General features: G+C 46.0%; 3 protein-coding genes across 4 annotated transcripts; 2 read left to right on the forward strand and 1 right to left on the reverse strand.

The window, feature by feature from the left end:
- The first annotated feature begins 161 nt into the window (after nucleotides 1–161).
- On the forward strand, nucleotides 162–5,319 carry LOC120713012. 2 transcript variants are annotated; one of them, XM_039998969.1, is made up of 7 exons: nucleotides 162–574; nucleotides 1,102–2,487; nucleotides 2,573–2,824; nucleotides 3,509–3,589; nucleotides 4,121–4,280; nucleotides 4,375–4,805; nucleotides 5,097–5,319. In XM_039998969.1, the coding sequence occupies exons 2-7, from the start codon at nucleotides 1,336–1,338 to the stop codon at nucleotides 5,151–5,153; spliced, it is 2,133 nt and encodes a 710-aa protein (XP_039854903.1). In that variant the 5' UTR covers nucleotides 162–574; nucleotides 1,102–1,335; the 3' UTR covers nucleotides 5,154–5,319. The 2 variants fall into 2 exon arrangements, with proteins under 2 accessions (XP_039854903.1, XP_039854902.1); XM_039998968.1 differs by having other exon boundaries at nucleotides 172–574; nucleotides 4,121–4,292; nucleotides 5,097–5,298.
- Nucleotides 5,320–6,110: 791 nt separating this feature from the next.
- Nucleotides 6,111–6,776, forward strand: LOC120713556 (CASP-like protein UU-1). Its single transcript, XM_039999493.1, has 3 exons — nucleotides 6,111–6,316; nucleotides 6,423–6,588; nucleotides 6,666–6,776. Exons 1-3 carry the CDS (start codon nucleotides 6,111–6,113, stop codon nucleotides 6,774–6,776), a joined length of 483 nt encoding a protein of 160 aa, XP_039855427.1.
- Nucleotides 6,777–6,933: 157 nt separating this feature from the next.
- LOC120713013 (zinc finger protein CONSTANS-LIKE 15-like) lies at nucleotides 6,934–11,289 on the reverse strand. The gene is made up of 4 exons (XM_039998970.1): nucleotides 10,176–11,289; nucleotides 8,942–9,169; nucleotides 7,513–7,757; nucleotides 6,934–7,393 (listed from the first exon to the last, which is right to left on the reverse strand). Exons 1-4 carry the CDS (start codon nucleotides 11,061–11,063, stop codon nucleotides 7,279–7,281), a joined length of 1,476 nt encoding a protein of 491 aa, XP_039854904.1. The 5' UTR covers nucleotides 11,064–11,289; the 3' UTR covers nucleotides 6,934–7,278.
- Nucleotides 11,290–16,833: the final 5,544 nt, after the last annotated feature.

Consider the following 16,833-nt stretch of genomic DNA (forward strand, 5'->3'; position numbering starts at 1 on the left):
TAAGTTTGTTGGTTTATGTATTCATAAAGATGAGTGCGTGTATGTGAGTACGTGCACATTTATAGAATAAAGAAGAAAATCGGTTTAGGTCTTTTCTTTTAAAAATGAAGAACCTTAGGGACTGAAATGGAAGATAAGTCACTGGGAAACATTTATTCTGTGGGCGTGGAATCGAACAACCGAACAACAGGAACACAAGCCAAACCAAACCTGCCTTCCGCCGGATTGGAAACTACCAGATGCTACCAGCGCTGCTAATCCAACGCTTTCCGCCTTAAAAAATATCCGATTAGCGCCTCAATTAACGACCCGTAGGCCGTAGCTACTTGAAGAATTTATATAGCCACCATTAGATAACAAGGTAGGAAGGGGAGAGCAGCCAAGACACAAGAAAGGGTGGGCAGGACTGGGGAAGGTCAGGAAGGGGAGGGAGAGAAATCGAGGGGAAGGGTAGAACCCTGGAGGAATTGGCCGGAACAGACCCGACTTCTTGGGCGAATTCCTAGCGATCGGATCGAAGCAGTCAAATCTTTGAAGTCGGCCATGCGGTTGATTTCTCTGTTTGGTTTGTCTGGTAGGCTGGTTTCTTGATTTATCAAGTGTTTTTGTTTTGGATTTCCGCAATTGATCTATCATGTTGGGCTCTGTTCAGTTGTTTTTGGTAATTTGGTTTGCTTGTCCCGATCGATGACACGGCGAATGCTCCAGAGTTCGCCCCAAATTTGTGCTTCTCGCTTTCATACGCTTAGCTGATGCTAACTCCCTTCTTTAATTAGATTGGGTTCCTAGCCTGAACTCTGAATGTTACTTTTGGTTCATTTATAATTTTGTTTCCATAGTACTGATATATATGCGTGATGGACCTCTACCTTTTCAATTTATGTATAGTATGGAAATGGAATTGCATAATATTATCTGTATTTCAAGCTATCCAATGATTGAGTTGGCTTTCACTTGCTATTTCTGATGCATAAGTAGAAGAAACTTTACAAGCTGATACTGCTTTCCTTCTATGAATTGAATAAAGTATACTAGCTCATAGCATTTACTGAGCTCAGCAGTATGATGAAGTATGTAATGTCCTTCGATTTGCTTCTGCAGGACTGTGATGGGTATGGCTCATCCCAGGTTTCTGGTTGCTTGCTCAGGCTCAAAGTTATGCTTCATCTCTGGTTGCTGTAGTAGCATTGGAAAGATAATGATATCCTTGCTTCAGATGCGTTTGAGTCGGATATCAGAGTGCTGTTCTGGTGACTGAAATACAGATTCTGAATTAGGTGCAAATCCAAATTAGGAAACAAAATCTTTCAGCGAGGATAAGAAAGATTGGCTACAATGGGTTTACCTCAACTTTCTTCAATCAAGGATGATGCGCCAACAGCACCACACACATCCTTTTCGTGTCCTCCACATTGTGGAGATGTCGGTGCCTGTGATTTGGATGGCCTTGCAGGAAGCTCAAGTAGCAGGGTGTTTTCATACCCATTGATTGGTGATTTTAATAGAAAAACTGCATTAGATGCTCCGAATGAATCAAATGGGTATTCCAAAGATGGTCACATGTTTGATGAACCTGCAGACCTCCATGGACCAAAAATTGACTTGAGAGATGCAAATTCTAGGCTTTGTCCTAAACTGGTGCCTTCTGTCCATATGCCAGCAAGTAGGGTTGTGGGCTTTGAATCTAGTTGTATTGGGGCTTCTGATGGAACAGAAACAGATACAGTCAATTCATCTTTGGTCGACAGCAATTGTCATTTGCCATTTGATCAGCATGAGCTTCAAGCAAGGAAGAGACTGCTCTCCCCATTGAAAAATGTGCTTCCTAAACAGTTCCACGGTGATATGCTTGACATTTGCTCTGGTGATTCTAGATTTAGGAATTCTGATTCAGCCAGTAAACTATACTGTTCTGGCTTCCAAGATAATAAAAAAGCCAACACCAGATGCCTCAATTCTTTTGAAACACAGGACACTCCAACCTCTAGGTGCTCTAATTGGAGCCCAGAATGGGATGTTACTAGGAGCAATTCTAATTCATTCACTGATGGTCCTTTACTCGGGAGCAAGGATTCTATATCCTATTATGACCATCTAGCAGCTAGTGCGAAATTAGCACACTCTTCGCTTTCTTTGTCTCCTCTTAGCCCTAAATATATGAACAAAATTAAGGTTACAGGATCTCAAAGATACATAATGAGAGGTCTTGAGAATGACTTCCTTGATTTAAAGGAAACTGGAGGTTCTGATGGAACTAGGATGCAGGAGATATCAGAAGAAACTAACTTCTTACATGATGAACTTGATGTTATGACACCTAAATGTAGTTCACTGAGAAGATACCGAAATTGGGGCCCTGAATTCTCCCCTACATCTCCTCGGATCGGTTATGGTCGGAGTTCAAGTTTGCTTGTGAGGAGGTCACTAGTTGGCTCCTTTGAGGAGTCCCTTTTATCTGGTCGATACTCATACAGAAAAGACAAACAGGTCTCTAATTTCTGTTTACTTACGTGTACTACCATACAGGGTTACTTATTATTGAACTTGATTCCCTTTTCCTCTCTGAATGCAGACAATTGATGGTTTCTTAGCTGTTCTAAATATCACTGGTGGTAGTTTCTTCCCCACAACTCAGAAACTTCCGTTTTCAGTAACAAGCATCGACGAGGATAGTTCCTTATTGTACTATTCTTCTATTGATCTTGCGGGGAGATTGCCTGCTAATAACAGCAAAAGTCCGAAGCTCCAAAGAAGCTATAGTAATAATGATTCACGATCAGCAAAGAGTCGTCTACGCATCCCTGTTAAGGGTCGCATACAACTGGTACTGAATTGCTTTGCATCCTTAAGATTAATATCATTCCAGCCTTTTCCCAGTTTATTCTTGGTGAAATGTCGTTCTATATCGTACACCGGTCTATTTTGTTTTTCTCTATCCGAACTCATTCATAATCAGATATTTATATGATTAGAAACTTTCTTGGTAATGGAGCTGTCTGTATTATACTTTGATAGAATTGGTTACGGCTGGTATAAAAACACAATTAACTTCCATCTTCCATGCTGCATGAAATTGATATCATCAATGCTGCTGAGTTCATGCATAATACTGAGCATTTTTTAATAAATATCCTTGCTTCTTTACTAAGTCTATAGGTTTCTCATAGGCATCACCGATGTCTGCATATATATTTTTTTAAAGATTTTTATACTTAATTGCATTACACAGGGTTGATATTTCTCTGACTGGCATTTTATTTTCAATCCTTCCGTTGTTTGCACCTTTACCTTGGACTATTCATTGTATGTTTGAAATTGTTCCAAATGTTTGGACTTATTTTCTTAATGCTGGGATCTCTAGCCAAGTCGGCTGAAAATTCTTTGTTGTTTGTCGTTGGCTAGTTTCCCCACACAGCAGTGAGACAAAAGTGTACAGGAATAGATGCGTTTGGAAGTTGTATACTGTGTCTCCATACTATTGAAATAATAAAAAGTATAAATTTGACAGGTCGTGAGCAACCCGGAGAAAACTCCACTTCATACTTTCTTCTGCAACTATGATTTGAATGACATGCCTTCTGGAACCAAGGTACAAGAATGACTAATGGACAATTTATTACTATCTACGATCTTGGACTAATATTTTTCGTTGCATACTGTAGAGAACTGAATATTCATCATATGGTTGCATGTTTACCTAATTTTCTGTTTACCTGTCTGAATATATTCAGGCATTGTTTTCCTTATTGAGTGAGCAAATTTCATCTCTCAGGTTGCTTGCTAGCCTCCTTTTGTGTAGGCTTAGTTTGATGCTAATCATGTGCATAAGAGATCACATATATTACAATGCATTGCTCCTCTATATTAGATCTGCCAAGTGGTTTGCCATCAACTATATACTGGAAAGATGGAACTAATTTGGAAATAGGGCAGTGCAGGTAATCTATTGTTTAGTGCATGGCTGAAAGTATTGAGACCTGCAATGAAAATGCTTTACCTTTTCTCAGAGGGACTGAGTGCTACATTTTTTCTGAGGGATGCTTTATCAATCGTTGTGACCTGTTTTTGTTTTTTCTATCTGCCGTTCTCATCTTGTTTCTCTTGTTGTGTAACGAGACAGACTTTCATGCGGCAAAAGGTCACATTGTCCCCCTCTGTCTTACCCTCTAATCCTGCGGAAGAAGGAAACAGGGCCTGTGATGTTAATATTGGGCCCAAATCTTCTCAGTCAGTCTCATGTGGAAGTGAACCTAGAGAACGGGGAACTCTATGTTGTGAATGTAATGGAGCTGGTAGCCTGATAATACCAAATAATGGTTGAATCCAAACTGGTAGACTTTGGGGCAATGCTAATTTTTCTGTTTGTCTTTGCAGGCTGCTCCTGTGGACAGAACTGCAAGTCAAATGACGAATCAGAAAAAGATATGAAGGCAAGATGTCGTTCACCAGAGAGTTATTCTAAAGAATCTACTAAATCTAGCTCACCTGGGAGTAAGAAAAACAATTCTGATTCTGATGATTGCTGCTGTCAAGTGGATAAGGTTGGCTTAGGTAGAAAGAAACCCTGCTGCTCATCTTCTAAGATCAATGATAGTTCAGCCGGAGGTGTGCTTCGTTATGCTCTGCACCTACGTTTTCTGTGCCCCTCCAAGAAATCCTCCAAATCAATGCTACGGTGCAAATCTGATCCATCATCAGCACCATACAACAGTAATACGGTGGCTGAGGAAGAGCGTAGATTCTATCTCTACAATGATCTTAGAGTTGTATTTCCTCAAAGGCACTCAGATTCAGATGAAGGCGAGGTACGCAAACCGATCTTGGCATTTTCCATTTCTTCTTTCCATCACCAGTCTGAAACCAGGTTGATTTACAGTATAGTTGGTTGCATAAAGTGCACATACTTTAAAGATGAGATTCTGTTATTCCATAGAGATGATGGTAAACCATCTTGTAGTCTTATCTTAGAATAATTTCAAAACACTTATTTAAGTTTGCCCAAACAGCCTATCCCCGACAGCTGTACTGCTCCTCGCTTGTTTCTTGTTCTGTTAAATCCGTTGATTTTAACACGACAGGTTTCATCTTTGCTGCAGCTGCGAGTGGAGCATGACTTCCCCGCTGATCCCAAGTACTTCGACATAAGCAACTGATGTTTATTGTGCCCTGATCTCTTGTATAGCTTGCGCTCCTGCGCATAAAAAGAATCTGTAAATATTTTACCATGACTAACTCGGTCGCCAGCCGTTTCATCTTTCGCCAGCAAACTGTACAGGTTTAATCTTCCAATAAAATGCATGTTCTCAAATGTTCTATCTATGTGCGCTTTGCCTCCTGATTTTGAAACCGCTGGAGGATATGCAGTCATGTTTCTGAACATAGCAACTGTGAGAATTCAGGCCGTGATCACATAGTTTCATGATCACCTGGCAACTGAAATGCTTAGTGTTCAGAAATTACGTGACATGACGGTCTGAATCTCTCCCTTCTTCCTGGATGAATATGATGGATGGGCTGAAATTAAGATCCGCTGGAGGCAGCACAGCAGGGCCCCGAATATACCTTGTTTCAGGTAGTACGGGCCGTCTCCGCTATGTTGAAGTTACATTGGGCCATGTTTGCGGTTTGTTGGTCTGCGTTGGTGTGGTGTCTTCTTTTTTTCTTTTTCTTTTTTTTTTTTCTGAAGATCTCCATACATGCAATATGCCCCTAGCTGCCTACCAGGTGAGACATCTTTTAGAGAGGAGTTGTCAAGAATTCCCGGGGAAAAGGCAAACATTTTCGAAGAGAGTCCAACCTTCTCAAACATGACCTGCTTAATCTGCATCCGTGTACATGGAGGAGTCTAAGATAGGTGTACATGGACGAGGCAGGGAGAGTCCGACAACGTTCTCAAGGGCATTCCCTTCCTCAGACAATCAAACCCTTTCATCACCTCACAGATAGAGCACGTCTACTTTTTTTTTTATAACAGCGCACGTCTACTTAATAATCGTGTAATAAAAGTGCCCGAGGCTCCGACGATAGCTGCCGCTGTTCGCGATCGCCGCGCGCGAACGTGTCAGGGTCAGGCAGACAGGAGAGAGGAGGGCAGCCGGCGGCGATCGACGATGACGATCGAGCAGCTGGAGTCGCAGGCGGTGGCGGTGGCGGAGACGACGACGATGAGGGCCGCCTCCGACGCGGAGTTGAGGACCAGCGCGGCGCTCCGGCTGGCGGCCTTTGCGGCGTCGCTCGCCGCCGCGGTGGTCGTGGCCACCAACCGGCAGGACCGCTGGGGCATCACCGTCACCTTCAGGATGTTCGCCGTCTGGGAGTACGTATATCTATCTATCTAGCTAGCTAGCTTGCCGGCGATGATGGCTTTATGGTCTCGGCCGCCGGCTGACCGGCGATCCGCAACGTGAAAATTGAACTTGCAGGGCGTTCGTGGCCGTCAACCTCGCCTGCGCCGCCTACTCGGCGCTCACGGCGGCCTTGGTGAAGCGGCTCGTCAGCAGGCACTGGCTGCACCACGCCGACCAGCTCGCGGTGAACCTGCAGGCGGCGTCGACCGCCGGCGCCGACCGCCGGCGCCGGGGCGATTGGGTCGGTGGCCATGTGGGGGCAACCAGCCCAGCGGGTGGTTCGCCGTGTGCCGCCTCTACCGGCTCTACTGCGACAAGGGCGCCGTCTCCCTCGCGCTGGCGTTCGTCTCCTTCTTCGCCCTCGGCGCCGCCGCCACGCTCTCCCGCTTCCCGGCCAGGCCGCCACCTCCGCCACCGGCCTCCACATAGAGAATGCAATTACTTTTTACTTCTCTTGGTTGCAAGATGCAACTCACTCTTCATATATGTTTGCTAGTCTAATTAATTTGTTTTTTATAAACTAGAATTGTACAGATGCTTTTACTAGGATATTAAATGTGGTTTGACACAATTAGGGATTTCAAGATGGTAGAAACAAAACGGGTATGAACACTTCACTGCGAACCCATATGCATCACCAGGCGCTCGTAGTAAAACCACATGGTAAACAAGTACTGTAAGCTACCTATTTCTGTTCTGATGGCAGCAGCAAAAAGGGGTGTCGTTTCTTACAACTACAAGCGTACCGTGCAGTCTCTAGCATTGATTGACCAATGGCCACGATTGCTTCAACGCAAAATTTGGCTCGGCTGCGCGGCGATCCAGCAATAGCATCATGCATAGGTGTAGCACCGTACCACCACCTTCGGATGTTAGTAGCTCCATCCTACTAGACGCAACACACCGAGCTCGATCTTCAGAGGCCCTTGGTTCATCCGCCATTGACGGCATTCAGTGCTTCGGTCGACTTGACAAACCGCCCTTTCACCCGCTTCCTCGTGTCCGCCCTCAGCTTCCTCGATTCGTAGCGGATGTGCTTCTCATACCTACAGAAGGATGATGGATAGAGCTGTGAGTAAACTGTAACTGTCTCCTGATAATGCAGAAGAAGTTGCAGGCAGCAGCAGGCAGGAAAGGGCCAAGGTCAGCTTTCATCGATACGTGCCTGCGATTCTTCCTCTTCTCCCTGTACCGCTGCATCGCGCTGTCCCTGTTCTGTGCAAGCGTCTCGCTGTCGATCCTCATGGCAGCAGGCCTCTCAGCTGCAGCGGGGGAGACCGTTTGATCCCCGAAGGAGATCTCCCTTGTGAGTGCTGGTCCTGGAGTGGGCACATGGTTCCCGGAGGTTGTCGGTCCATCAATCGTTGAGGCGCAGGAGCTCACCTTCCGTTTGTTGCTCCCAGTGCTCACCTGAGAACAGGAAAATTCAGATACATATCAGCAGCTTGGCAATGCTGAAAGTTTTACTGCATAGCCATAGATAGCCATAGAAACTTGGGCTGTGTTTAGTTCCAAAATTTCTCTCTCCAAACTTCACTATTCATCTATCACATCAAATCCTTTGCCTCATGTATGGAGTATTAAATGTAGATAAATAAAAAAACTAATTGCATAGTTTTGATGTACACGACGAGACGAATCTTTTGAGCCTAGTTAGGTCATGGTAGGACAACAATTACCACAAACAAACGAAAAGTGCTACAGTGTGCTACACAACGATGCAAAACCAAGAACACGTGGTCTAACACACAGCCTTGGTACTTCTCCACAACGATGCAAAACCAAGAACACGTGGTGGGGCATTGTATAGGGATCTTTTTGGCAGTGACAAAATCAGCCTTTAATGTCTAATAAAGAAACAAGATGCGTCCCATGACTTGTGGACCAGAGGGGGACGCAACAAGGATAAGTATGGTGGCCCATAACTATCCTGGTGACTGAAAACAGCTCGGCATGTTCATACCGTATGGGACCACTGAGCCCACTTTTTCATGAATAGCCCTTTACAAGAAAAGATCTTTATCTAATTATGCACATGACTGCCTGAACACATTCAACAGTAAGTAGCGCATCAACGTCAGCAAAAGCTCGGTTATGAAGTCAATTGAAGAGTAAGTGGTGCATCAAGCTATCAAACATGTGCAATATGTTGTGTCCTATAAACAGAAACTTGTTTTTAGAAGTTTGGTGAGTTCTTCAAACAGCTGATTTTCAGTACATCTTGAAGCTTTGATCAAAAAGTTTTTTCCCCAAACAAAAATATCCACAACTCAACCCATAGGATTTTATAATAGAAGCTAGCTAAGAGTTTCTTGAGAGGGACGAAGTCATGGTATGTTTCCTTTGACTTTGCTCCTCTGCATTTAGGGATATAACGATATGAAGATTTCTTTTTTAAAAAAAAATGCATTCAGTATGAGATAAGTTATGCCTTCACATCCATGACCAATAATAATTTATCTTCTATCACATGGCCTACATGAGAAGGATACGTAGTTGAAACTGTTACTACAGGGAACTTGCCACATGTGCTGGGTAGGCACAGCTGCACACCAAGCATCCTTAACGTATGGAAAAAGGGGAAGAAGACTTACATTTTTCGATGACAACTGACACATATTAGAGGACATGATATCTTCGGCAGTTGAGCAGTATCTTGAGTCATAAATATCTTCCAGATCTTTCGTTGTCCCTGAAGAAATTTCCTTAAGCATGTCACTATAACTCTTAATCATAAAGCCTCCATGGTTCAAACCAAATCCAACTTCAATAGCAGACTTCTCATTGTGATCCCTTGACCTTCCTAAATTGAAGTCCCATATCTGGCATGCAAATAACAAAAAATGAACTGCCTTGCATAACTGGGCAATAAACACACTCAAACATGAAGTTGTAACTAAAGCTGAGGATTCTGGAGCATCAGCAGTGTGAAAGATGTGACTTGCTGACAATGAAACGCGCAACCAGAAATTCAAACGATTGTTATTGCCACTGGTGCATGATTGAGCAGATTATGTGAAAAGTATGATTCATTACATATCCGAAAAGTCAAATATAGTTTGAAATTCTGAATAGTAGTCGGTCGCGTGCGAACTGAGAAATCATATTCAGCGCATTTTGCCACATCATGATAGCAACGCCTCTTGAGAAAGGTATGTTATAATTTGCATCCTTTCTAAAGGAAATGCATCTTTTTCACCGGCTCAATTTGTGCATTCAATGTTACTAAAAAAATTTGTCCGTGAACGTTTATCACAACTACAAGCTCTCTATGAAAAAACCAAATCATAAATGGTGAAAGCATCTCAAAAGATCAAATTTATCTCTGGTTCTCTACTGAAAGCTACTGTGATCATCCTGTTTTCCTGGCTGCCAAAACCTAGGAAACTAAAGGAAGATCCATGACAAGTTCAGAACCACAGATTACTCTACCTGGTGATGCGCAAAAGGGACAGACCTGTAAAATAACAGACCAGATGAAACTAGAAATATAATGATTCGTGTAAAACTAATTGTTTACATCTACCAACTCACCTACCAGAGATCTTGACCGCATTATTCAATCTAGTTGATATGCATAACGGACTAGAAACTGCAGCCAATTTGATTTCTATTGTTAGCTTTGCAAATTAAGACCCTACCGTTTCTCATTACCATGTCATAACATATGTGAGGCCACTGAATTTACAGCTCAACTTCACAACGCAACTAACAGATTTCTGATTAAAGCGTTAGCAGTACAATCGCCACGCAGAATGACCGGAAAATAGCAGAGGTTACCGATCTCGGCATTATTTTTTCATTTCCACTTGACGATGGGAAGTTTACCTGTGTGGGCGGCACTGAGGGCGCAGCGCAATCCCATAGCAGTTGCTCGTCGTCGTCAGCCATCCTGTCGCCGCCGCCAATGAGCTCAGTGCAGTTGGCCGATGCCATCATGAGCAGGGACGTGTACGGCAACGGCACCTCCTGAGCGGGCGCAGGCGGAGGGTGCGGAGGCAGCACGTGGGGGGCCGCCATCTTGCCCGGCAGGCGGCCGCTGGAGGCCGCGGAGTTCCGGCGCGGCGTGCGGGGGCTCAGATCCGAGTGCGGCTGGTGCGGGTGCGAGGAGGTGGTGTCGGCCTCGCGGCGCGCCATCTCGGCGAGCTGGTCGCACAGCGCCTCCCCCTTGAGCCGGTGGGCGCCTGCGCCGGCGGCGGGGGCGGGCACCGCCGGCGGGTCGCACGGCACGTAGAGGTCGCGCAGGTCCGTGTCGGCCCCCAGCATGGAGTAGTCGAGCGCCGAGAAGAAGGCGTCGTCCTCGGCCTCCTCCCCGGCGTCGCCCTCACCGCACCCGGCGGCGGCGCCCGCGCCGCGGAGGTCGAGCCCCCACGACGCGGCGAGCTCGGCCGCCGAGGGGCAGCCCGAGAACCCCTCGACCGCGACGCCCCCGTCGCCGCGGCCCTCGAGGCAGTCCGCGCAGAGGAACGCCGCCGCCTCGGCCCCGACGCGCGCGGCGGCCGGGCGCGCCGCGCAGCCCGCGCAGAGCGGCGCCCGCACGTGCTTCCGCGAGAGCGCGTTGGCGGCGTGCACGTGGCGGTCGCACGCCACGCAGAGCCGCGCCGCGTCCGCGCGGCAGTGCAGCGCCGCCGCCTCCTCCCCGCAGTAGTCGCACGGCCACTGTTGCCTGCCCCCTCCCCCACCCCCGTCTCCTCCTCCTCCGCCGCCGCTCTTCATCTCCCGCGCCGCCACCGACCCCGGACGCAACGCACCCAAATGATCCCAACCCAACCCCGCGCGCACGTGAACCACGCGGCCGCCTCGCGCGCGAACCAGGGACCGGGACCAGCCGACGGCGGATAAAATGGCTGCTGGCCTGGTGAGAAGCGGAGGAGAGGGAAGCCAAGCCAAGGGATGGCACTGGCAGGCAGGCGGGTTTGCCTCGCTTGCGCCCGCGCGCGCGACGCAATAAGCACAGGCAGGCGGGCGGGAGGAGGGAGGCGGCGGCGGCCGAGATCCGCCACGCGGCGCCGAACAGCGCACAGCGCCGCGCCTCCCCACGCGTCGACGCCGCGGGCGCGGTGAGGTGGCCCCTACCGGGCCCGCGCCGCAGCGGCGGTGGGGGGTGTCGGAAAATATCTCGCGGGCCTCGCCGAGCTGGCAAAGGCGCGGCCGGAGCCTGTCGCTGACGCGGTGGGCCAGGGTTCGTACAAGGCTTCGCGGCGCGGGCCCACGGCGTCACGGGCATTTCCAACTTGGGCCAGGCGCCCTCTCTCTTCGCTGTGGCTGATATCTCGTGCTAATTTGTTAGAAAAAAATATTGTTGGCTGGCTGGTAGTTGCTGATTGGTGCTAGTTTGATGTGAGAGAAAAATGCTATTGGCTGGATGCAACGATCAGAGTGGTGGGTGACGAGATGCATCAGCAGGTTAATCTCCTCCTCCTGTCCTAAAAAAAAAGAAGGTTAATCTCCTCTGGGAGACTGAAATGACAACAGCTAGCTATACAGTGTCAAATTTGACGCAAGATATTGGCCATTTCATTTGTCACGACTGGTACAGGACAGGGCATCAAAGATGTGTGCAAATGGCACATGAGATGAGACGACGAGGGAGGGCAATGCAAAAGGATGGATGGGTCTTCCAGGCCTAAAGGTCGATCGGCCATGGGGAAAAGAGACGTGCAGCACATGCTCTTGCCTAAAAGCCAGTAGTGACGGCGAGGACGCAAACTTTCCCGGTGGTAATTGCGATGTCGACGCATTATTACTGTGGGCTTTGATTTGATTTCAAACACATGATAAAGATTTCCAAGACAAAAGATCTGACTAGCTAGGTTCCATGGCGCTATATATCTCAGGACTGTTCCGTGCATTGCCATATACGTAACAATCTCGAGATGGATTCCAATCCAACCATAATTATTATTGAGTTACATTTTCATCTATCTTCTAGTAATTACCCTGAAAATTATGTAGTCCAAATAAAAAGAAAACTCGATTTGCGGGGGGTTAAGACCGCTCCCATGGTATTGTATTATTAAGAAGGAGACCTTCTCACACAGGTAAAGAAAACTTTTGAAATTCTATTTCACCACCCGTACACTGTGGCCTGTTGCTCGTGAGAAGGCCACCATCCGAACTACTACTGGGTCTCACTATGTAGTCCAAATGGATGCCATGGTGAATTTCTTCTCGTCGACGATTGTATTGTATAGCAGAATAGGGGCAGTATCGGCTAGTTTTCAAGACCACTGTTTTATTAAGAAAAATTAAATGGCCTCGCCTTCGTTTTCTCCTTCACTATCTCCTAATAAAGTTCTAAGAGGCGATGCATGAGACGCTAATGCAACCATAGATGCTTTCACTGTATTCAGCTTCGTCATCATGCATGCCATGCCAGCAAGAAATTAAACTAACGCGACATGATGGTGCCTCATATGAACACTACTAGTGATTTTCATGACAAAGGTACGAAGATAGAGGCCTTTTACATTGTTTTCTTTTCACGGAAAAAGGAGGATGGTTTCTAATTTGTGGAAACAACAAATTACATCGAATAATCCTATAAAAGGATAACACAAGTCAATAATACAGCTGAGGGTTTTACCCTTCGATGCTTTGTGTAAGAATAAAATTTTAGGATTTAGTGGTTTATTATTATATTGGTACAAAACCCCTTCGGATCATGTGCAACTAACAAACTAAAATAGCAAACGCCGATACCATATTTATAGATGGAACCCATTAAGAGTCATTTATTCCTATTTCTCCGCGTTAAGACGCGTCACTTATATTTTCATTGCAGTCAGATCATCGATGTCCTCTAAAATCCATCTGTCCATGTATCATCCTCTCATTTCTCCACTAGCATCACCCGTAATATCATAACTCGTGTGCCCTACTGATGGCTTTCAGCTCATTGTCTGCTCCCCCGTAATATCATAACTCGTGTGCCCTACTGATGGCTTTCAGCTCATTGTCTGCTCCGCTCCCTTCCTGCAACTATAAAGGGTGTTCAATCTCATAATCTCTTTCAAATCCCACAGCAATGTGCGGGAAATCACCTAGTACTATCGTGGAGCGTGCTGACCTGGCACGTGCCCTCTCGAAGCATCTGGACTCGCGTCCGTACACCATCTTTCCAACCATATTTTTTAAACACATCGGGACAGCGATGACATCAATACAATAGTACACATCCATATCTCTTAAAGATTGACACAATCAAGCTATTAACTATAAACAAACCCAACCCACCACCCTCGAAAGCTTAAGAAACACTGGCATTCACCCTCTCTAATTATTCCACCACTAACACAGCTCCAATCTCATTGATTTGCACGGCACTTGTGATTTTATATAGGTCATTGCAAGTTGCTCCACAAATGTTCGTGTGGTCCCATTTTCGAGGGCACAGGAGTAGTGCCAGCACGACTTCCCTATAAACAAGGAAACAAAAATCGTCTAAATTCTCTACTTGGTGAACAAACTTGCAAACAAATTTACAATTAGACACGGTACTTTATGTACAAATTATCAGGCAAGTAGGAGAGATGCATGTGCCCTCATGGGATTGGGAGTTGGGCCCCACCGAGACACCATGCTGTACGTACTGTTAGCAAACAAAAAACTTATTTTTATAAATTATAAAGAAGAAAACGCTATGATACTCCTTCGAATTGAGGTCACCCATGACGTTAAACCACCGGTTGCACGCCTAAGCCGAATAAACAAACCCCTATAATTGTCCGAACGTCCGAGTCGGGCGCTGACACGTACGCAGTTTTAGCTGGATTTAGCAAGTGGCGGTCAGATTAGACTAAACTAAGCTTGCCTGTCGTGGCAATACACAGGTGGGGGCCATCACCACCATGATTAGATTGGGCGAGTATAGTATTAGGATGAGCTGCCTCTTTTAGCAGGATGGGTTAGTTAATTAATTGGCTTACAAAAAAGATGCCGTGACAGTTGCTAGTTGCGGCCGAGTCCAGAAGCGTCCGCCGGGTCTACGGATCCGAGTATTTTTAGTGCCTCAATCTTACCAGAAATAAAGCCCCCCTTGTCGGCTGTCGACTACGCTTTTAGCACTGTATGTATGCTCCAACTGACAGAGATTAGTGTAGTGGGGGTTCAGAGAGAGGGAGAGAGGATGGGGTGAGTGACAGAGAAAGGAGTGAACTTTTTTTTTCCCTGATGGAGAGAGGAGTGGTCGAGCATGCGTGCATGGGCCCGTACTTGGGGTTGGGCCTGATTCAGGTATGGGCTACGGTGGTTTTCGAGGAGGAGATGACGGCCCAGGCCCATTTATTTATCGTGAGGCCTGCGTGCTAGCTCTTGGGCTCTTGGCGGCGGAGGCGGGGGGAAATGAGGGTTTCAAATCTGAATATCTGATGCAGCGTGATGGGGGTTGACATTATCCGGAATTGGAATATGTTCTCTGCAAATGAGAAATGCGATAATGATGAAAAGATTCTGTATGGATGGATACATTATTCGAGTCGTCCGTCCAATACTTTGCAAGCTGCAGGTTACAGCAGCTGCTGGAGCTAGCGGCCTATAAATAGGCACGGGAGCAATCTATCCCTGCCAGGGCAGCAAGCAAGGCATGCAACCTAAGCTTGTAGCAGCAAGCCATGCATAAGCTAGCTCACACACTACATTGGCTAGCGGCGGCGAAGAAGAAGATGGTAGTAAAGAGAGCAAGGCTTACATGGCGATGAGGGTTTAGCTCTGGTAGCCAAGGATGACTTGCCTGTGTCGGCGCGGCCTCTCTCCCTGAAGGATCGTCGTAGATCTTCGTCATCTTCAGAGCTGAGGATGATCGATAGATGAGCCTTCGGGTAGTGGTCGGTTATCACGGGCAGTCTCCTTGGCTAGCCTGGCTCGCTCTCCTCGCTCATGCTAGCCTTGCATCATCTCTCGATCTCTACCAGTAACAACATACCTGCTTCATCGACCGTATACGTCTTCCCCTGTCTTCTTCAGATCATCGATCGGCTAAATCCTTAACTGTGTTCATGTCCTATATATGCGCATCGTCGATCTTGTTGCTTGCTCGAATTATTATATCAATGTGTGTGATCAATGCTACTCCTACTAGCTAATAATAATGCAGGGTGGATGAATATATGATCAATAATGGCGCGAGATGAAAGGCGAGCTAGGCAGGAAATCCTGCTATGCTGGCAGGCGAATGAAGAAATAATGTCGATCGATCGACTCAAAGGATGGGCTCCGGCAATATCACTTCTCTTCTGATCTGTGTGTGCTTCTGCTATCCACCAGATCGATCAAACTAGCTAGCCCCTGTTGTTCGATGGTGGTCACTTGTCAGACTAGCTAGCTAGTAGCCAGCCCTTTGCGTATTTCTGAACTTCAGAAGTGTAAGATAGTATGTTGACCTGTACATGGCAATATAATGGTGATCATCTCTGATTCTCTATCTCAGCAATTGTAGCGTCCTACAATGTTTATATATACGTACTGTTAACCATGCACGGTTTAATTTCTACGAATGCTCGCGGTGTGTTTAATGAATTAATTCCAGTTTCTTTTCTTCACAAACACATTAAAAAAGAAGGGAATGAAACAAAAGAAAGTTCTCGAACAGAGATGCTAAAAAGTAACAGGCAGGGAACAAAGATAAGTATTCCATTGACTCAAAAAAGCTTGAGAAAATGCATGCATATGCATATGCATGGAGACGCTCCAACAGCCGCAAAGCAGCAGATGAAGATAATGTATATATATGTTTGTGGGCGCCGGTGCATGCAGTAGATCAACGGATATCCATGTAATAAGAGTGCAGATAATAATGCAAAAAAATGAAGAAAATGGCAGCTAGTAGTCATATACTCATATATAGCTTAAAATTTTATTCACGCATTCATGTTGGGCGCCCAGAACTTTCAGGTTTTCACTTTCAGTAGATGCGTGTATTATGTACTTGTCTGAAAAGGTAGCTTAGGCGTGCTGCTGGCATCTTCTTTAGTTTGCAGGTTCACAACTGCTCCAAGAGCACACTGATGATTCAGGGCAACCAACGGCAGCCTGTGGGTAGGCGAGACCTAGCTAGATCGAAGATGTGTGACCAATTAAAAGTTCTTCAGATAAAACAGACTTCTGCACTACGTGCGACAAGCGTTAGTGGTCAGTTCTGTAACTGCCTCAGGAGGAAAGCATATTGCAGATATATATGTTGGCAAAAGGTTTAACACTTCGACTTTCAGAGAAATATAATAGCCAATTTTCTACCAGAAGGAAATTACATAATGCTATCTAGATAAATACTCGCAGGCAAATGTCAAGAAGTTTAAATCTTGTAATAATGTATCTATGCCTTAATAAAAGAAATGAAGATAGAGAAGCAAGCTAATCTAGATAGTACCTTATTAGCCGACATGGGCCAAACTTTTGTGCATCTAATTATGCTTAGCCTCTCAATAAAGAATATTTACTAGATGTACTACTCTCAATAAAGAATATTTACGACATTCTGATCGACTTT

Source organism: Panicum virgatum, chromosome 6K (genome assembly GCF_016808335.1).
Source record: "Panicum virgatum strain AP13 chromosome 6K, P.virgatum_v5, whole genome shotgun sequence".
Lineage (NCBI taxonomy): Eukaryota > Viridiplantae > Streptophyta > Magnoliopsida > Poales > Poaceae > Panicum > Panicum virgatum.

Coding starts and splice junctions, on each gene's coding strand:
- LOC120713012 (XM_039998968.1), top strand. CDS start 1,336: ATGGGTTTACCTCAACTTTCTTCAATCAAGGATGATGCGCCAACAGCA. Junction 2,825..3,508: donor TTAAGGGTCGCATACAACTG/GTACTGAATTGC, acceptor TAAATTTGACAG/GTCGTGAGCAACCCGGAGAA. Junction 3,590..4,120: donor ACATGCCTTCTGGAACCAAG/GTACAAGAATGA, acceptor GTAACGAGACAG/ACTTTCATGCGGCAAAAGGT.
- LOC120713556 (XM_039999493.1), top strand. CDS start 6,111: ATGACGATCGAGCAGCTGGAGTCGCAGGCGGTGGCGGTGGCGGAGACG. Junction 6,317..6,422: donor AGGATGTTCGCCGTCTGGGA/GTACGTATATCT, acceptor TTGAACTTGCAG/GGCGTTCGTGGCCGTCAACC. Junction 6,589..6,665: donor GCCGGCGCCGGGGCGATTGG/GTCGGTGGCCAT, acceptor TACTGCGACAAG/GGCGCCGTCTCCCTCGCGCT.
- LOC120713013 (XM_039998970.1), bottom strand. CDS start 11,063: ATGAAGAGCGGCGGCGGAGGAGGAGGAGACGGGGGTGGGGGAGGGGGC. Junction 9,170..10,175: donor CCTCAGTGCCGCCCACACAG/GTAAACTTCCCA, acceptor TTTGCATGCCAG/ATATGGGACTTCAATTTAGG. Junction 7,758..8,941: donor GTCAGTTGTCATCGAAAAAT/GTAAGTCTTCTT, acceptor TCCTGTTCTCAG/GTGAGCACTGGGAGCAACAA.